Source organism: Falco rusticolus, chromosome 1 (genome assembly GCF_015220075.1).
Source record: "Falco rusticolus isolate bFalRus1 chromosome 1, bFalRus1.pri, whole genome shotgun sequence".
In the NCBI taxonomy this organism is placed as follows: domain Eukaryota; kingdom Metazoa; phylum Chordata; class Aves; order Falconiformes; family Falconidae; genus Falco; species Falco rusticolus.
Window position 1 is genome coordinate 26,942,446 of NC_051187.1, and position 4,617 is coordinate 26,947,062.

At 62.1% G+C, this 4,617-nt stretch overlaps 1 protein-coding gene across 1 annotated transcript; it reads left to right on the forward strand.

Annotated features, from left to right (window-relative positions):
- Positions 1-2,007: 2,007 nt before the first annotated feature.
- SELENOM (selenoprotein M) lies at positions 2,008-3,930 on the forward strand. Its single transcript, XM_037375234.1, has 5 exons — positions 2,008-2,176; positions 2,253-2,288; positions 2,386-2,420; positions 3,055-3,133; positions 3,225-3,930. Exons 1-5 carry the CDS (start codon positions 2,060-2,062, stop codon positions 3,435-3,437), a joined length of 480 nt encoding a protein of 159 aa, XP_037231131.1. The 5' UTR covers positions 2,008-2,059; the 3' UTR covers positions 3,438-3,930.
- Positions 3,931-4,617: the final 687 nt, after the last annotated feature.

A 4,617-nucleotide genomic window follows, 5' to 3' on the forward strand; every position in this document is an offset into this window, starting at 1 on the left:
TGGATGAGCAAATGTTGAGGTGATCTGAAAACTGCCTGAATGGCTGGATCCAGAGGGTGGTGGTGTAGTGTCGTAAGGTCTAGTCGGAGGCCAGTAACTAGTGGTGTACACCAGGGGTCAGTACTGGGTCCAGTCCTGTTTAACATCGCCATTACTGACGTGGATGATGGGACAGAGTGCACCCTCAGCAAGTTTGCAGATGACACCCAACTGGGAGGAGCAGTTGATATACCAGGAGGTTGTGCATCCATCCAGAGGGACCCAGACAGGCTGGAGAAATGGACTGGCAGGAACCTTATGAAGTTCAACCAGGCAAAGTGCAAAGTCCTTCCCCTGGGGAGGAACAAACCCTGGCACCAGGACGTGCTGGGGGCTGCCTGGCTGGAAAGCAGCTCTGCAGAAAAGGCCCTGGGGATCCTGGTGGACACCATTCAGTGTGTTCATGGGTCACAGAAGGTGAATGATGTCCTTGGCTGTGACAGCAGTGTTGTCAGCAGGTCAAGGTAGGTCAAGGAGGCACCAGTGAGGCTACCCCTGGAGTCCTGTGTCCAGTGCTGGGCTCCCAAGAGCAAGTCCAAGAGGCATGGGCATACTGGAGGGAGTCCAATAAAAGGCCACAAAGGTGATGGACTGGAGCATCTTTCCCATGAGGAAAGTAGGAGAACTGGGACTCTCCAGCCTGGAGCAGAGGAAGCTCAGGGTGGGGACCTCATAAATCTACATAAACACCTGCAGGGAGGGTGCAGAGAGGACAGACCCTGGCTCTTGTCATTGGTGCCCAGTGGCAGAACCAGAGGCCATAGGTACAGACTCGAACACAGGAGGTTCCCTCTGCACATCAGGAAACACTTTTTCCCTGTGAAGGTGACAAAGCCCTGGCACAGGTTGCCCAGGGAGGTTGTGGAGTCTCATACCTTGGGGATACTCAGCACCTGACTGGACACGGACCTGGGCAACCAGCCACAGCATGGACCAGCTGGGCCCCAGAGCTACCCCAGCCTCAGCCAGGTTGACATCCTGTGGTTCTCTAACCAGTGGCATGTGCAAGTGTGCAGGTATTTTGCATGTATGGGGTGTGTGTGTGCAGGGGTGCACACAATTTTGTGCACACATAGCCGTGTGCGCATTCAGTTGCATGTGCATGCTGTCAGGGTGCGCAGCATGTGCGTGTGCATGCTGGGCAGATGTGTAGAGCTTTGTGTGTGCGCACACACTGTTGCATGTGACTGCATGTGCTGGTGTATGTGTGTTTCTGTGTGCTGCTGTGTATGCTGATGTACCTGGGCGCAGGCATGCTGTGAGCAGTTGTGTGGGGATAGCTGTGTACATGCAGTTGCACTGTCTATAGCTGTGTGTACATAGAGCTCTGTGCATGCAGTTGTACATGCAGAAGAGTGCATGAGTGTGCACAGCTATGTGTGTGTGCAGCTGCGTGCCATTGTGTGCATGCACAACAGACAGCTGTACATGCATGCACTGTCCTGAATGTCACCGTGTTTGCAGTGTCTGCCTATGCTCATGTTTGCATTCTCTGCAGGGGTGGGGGGGCGTGTTTGCAGTTCGCGGAGGGGGCTGCAGCCTGTGTGTGCATTCACAGTCTGCGATGCGCATGTTTGCAGTGCAGTGCGCACGTGTGCCCATGAGTGTGTGTTTGCAGTGTGCATGCGCATGTCTGTGGTGCGGGTGGGTTTGCGGCACTCACGGCACGCGTGTGTGCAGCATGTGTGTGCGCTATGTGCACTCGTGGCACGTGTGTGCAGTGTCAGTGTGCGTGCCATGGTGCGCGCAGGGCGTGTGTGCGCACGGGGAGTTTGTGATGCGCTCACGGTACCTGTGCGGCCGGTGCATGCCCATGGCGCGTGAGACGCGGTGCACGCGTGCCGCAGGGGGCGCGCGTGTACGCGGCGCGTGTGCCTGGGCGTGCCGTCGCGCTGCGCCTGCGCGGGTGCGCACATCTCGTGGGTGCGCAGCGTGCTCGCGCTCGACTGCGGCCGCCCGCCGTGCGCGCGCCCGCGGGGGCGGGGGTCCCCGCGCGCGAGGCCCGTGACGTGGCGGCGCGATGCTGCGGGCTCTGGCGCTCGCGCTGCTGGCGGCGGCGCTGGCGGCGGGGGGCGGCCCGGGACCCCCCCGGCTCCGCGGGGCCGAGCTGCGGGACCTGGCGCGGGGCAAGGTGGAGGTGAGCACGGGGCGGGCGGCGGGGGCTGCGCGCGCGGCGCGACGGCGCCGGACTGACGGGGTGTCTCCTCCCGCAGACCTGCGGCGGGTGACGGCTGAACCGCCTGCGAGAGGTAGGTGCTGGGGGCCGGGGCCGGGACGGGGGTGGCGGCGGCGAGGGCCGCCCCGCCGCTGAGCCGGGACGGGCCGCGCCGCCCGCTGTGCCCGCAGGTGAAGGCCTTCGTCACCCAGGACATCCCCCTCTAGTACCCGCCAGCAGCCCGCGGCAGCCCCCTCGGTGCGCATCCCGGGGTGGGCGGGATAGGACGGGACAGGGTGGGGGGCAGGGCGGGACGGGCTGGGGGACAGGGCAGGACGGGTCGGGACACGAGATAGGGCGGGACGGGCTGGGGGACAGGGCGGGACGGGCTGGGGGACAGGGCAGGACGGGACACGGGATAGGACGGGACGGGCTGGGGGACGGCGGGACGGGTTGGAGGACAGGGTGGCAGGATGGGACGGGACACGAGGTGGGACGGGCTGGGGGACAGGGTGGGACGGGCTGGGGACAGGGCAGGACGGGATGGGACACGAGATAGGACGGGACGGGCTGGGGGACAGTGTGGGATGGGATGGGGGACAGGGTGGGGCAGGCGAGGATGGGGACAGAGGATGCAATAGGACGGGATGGGGCGGAGGACGGGACGGGATGCAGTGAAGGGCAGGGTGAAACAGGATGAGGGATGAAAGGGGATTGGATGAGGCATGGAGGACAGGGTGGTTGGGATGTGATGGAGGATGAGATGGGATGGGAGGGAATGGGATGTGACAGAGGACAGAATGAGATGGGGGACTGCATAGGCCTGCCCGGTACTGTCTGCTCCTTAATGCACCACCCAGCCATAACCTGGAGATGAAGCACTTGCCTGGTGCTGACCCCGAGCTTGTGCTCCTCAGTCACCGATACAAGGAACTGGAGGTGAATGGGCAACATGGCACACACTGCCACAGCAGGGTCTGGGTGGCTTGTGGCCCACAGGCACCAGGCTGCAATCCCTGTCTGTGTGCAGAGAATCCCCCTGAGCGACATGACCCGGGAGGAGATCAACCAGCTGGTGCAGGAGCTGGGCTTCTACCGCAAGGAGACACCTGATGCCCCTGTGCCTGAGGAGTTCCAGTTTGCCCCTGCCAGGCCTCTGCCCACACTGCCACCCCCCCAACCTTCTGCTGTTGACAGCAAGACTTCACCCGAACGTGACATGGGAGAACACCCAGACCTCTAGCAAGGGGTGCTGTGCCCAGGAGAGGGTCCCGCAGCCAGTCCTCAGCACATGGAGACAAGGGCATTACAGCACCAGGGCACAGTGCTATGGACTGGTGAAGGTGCCCCTGCAGTTGCTTGGTGCTATGTAGCCTCTGCCCCAAGGATGCCCTGAGCAGCTCCAGCCTTGAGCAGGGGTTTCCTGGGCATTGCAGACATCCTAGGGGTCCCGTGTGCCTGTTTTTGTCCTCCCTCCCCTGCAGCCCAGCATCCCTGGCTGGTCGGGGGAAGCAGTGTTCTCTGTGCACCCTCACCATGCCCCAAGGTTTAGCTGATTCCTGGCGCTGGGCAGCGGTATCCTACCTGTGTGGACAGGATGAAACCCTCAGCAGAAAGCCACAGGTGCTGAGGGTAGATGTGCTGAGTCCTGGAGGTGGGAGAGCTGCCCCCAGGGGGCCTTTACATCCCAGCAGGGTCATCTCGTATTGAGCCTCCATTAAAGCCCTTGAGTACAACTGGCTGCACTGTGTTGTCTTTCCAGGGAGTCCTTGGTGGGGTCCATTCCACACTGCTCTGTACTGGGAGGAGCTAGGTGCTCCAATGCTGCTTGCAGAGGCAAGAGCAGATGGCAGGGTGACAGCCGCCACTGGTGAGCCAATAAACCATCCCACAGACCATCCGTGCTATTGCTGTGCCACCCCCCTCCCTGGTGTGATGGCTGGGCCACCACCTGGTGGGTTAGCCTGGGATGAGCCACTCTTGCAGGGCATGGGAACTGGTGCAAGCCCACAAGGGGGTCCTGCAGCAGCGAGTCCAAGGCCAGTGGCTGCACTGGCCCAGTGAGGACATCCAGTCCTCGGCTGGGGAAGGGAGCAGGGTGCAGCTGCACTGTCTGCAGACCTGGCTCTGTGCAGCCTTGGTGGCAGCATGGGGTCTTCTTGTGCCAGGACTGAGGATTGCAAACCAACAGCCCTTGGTCAGGGTGGGATGCTGACAGTGCTCCTTGGCTCTGGGCATCCTTCCTGAGCAGGAGAAACAGCATGTGCCTTGCATCCTCCCAGGCTGGGTGAGCAGTAGGCCTGCAGGCAGAGGGGTCCAGGAGTGGGCAGGGCTGCCAGCACTCCCCCAGGCACTGTGGTGCACACTGCACTGGTGGCACAAAGTAGCAACGTGGCTGGGAAGAAGAACCTGAGGCAGAGACA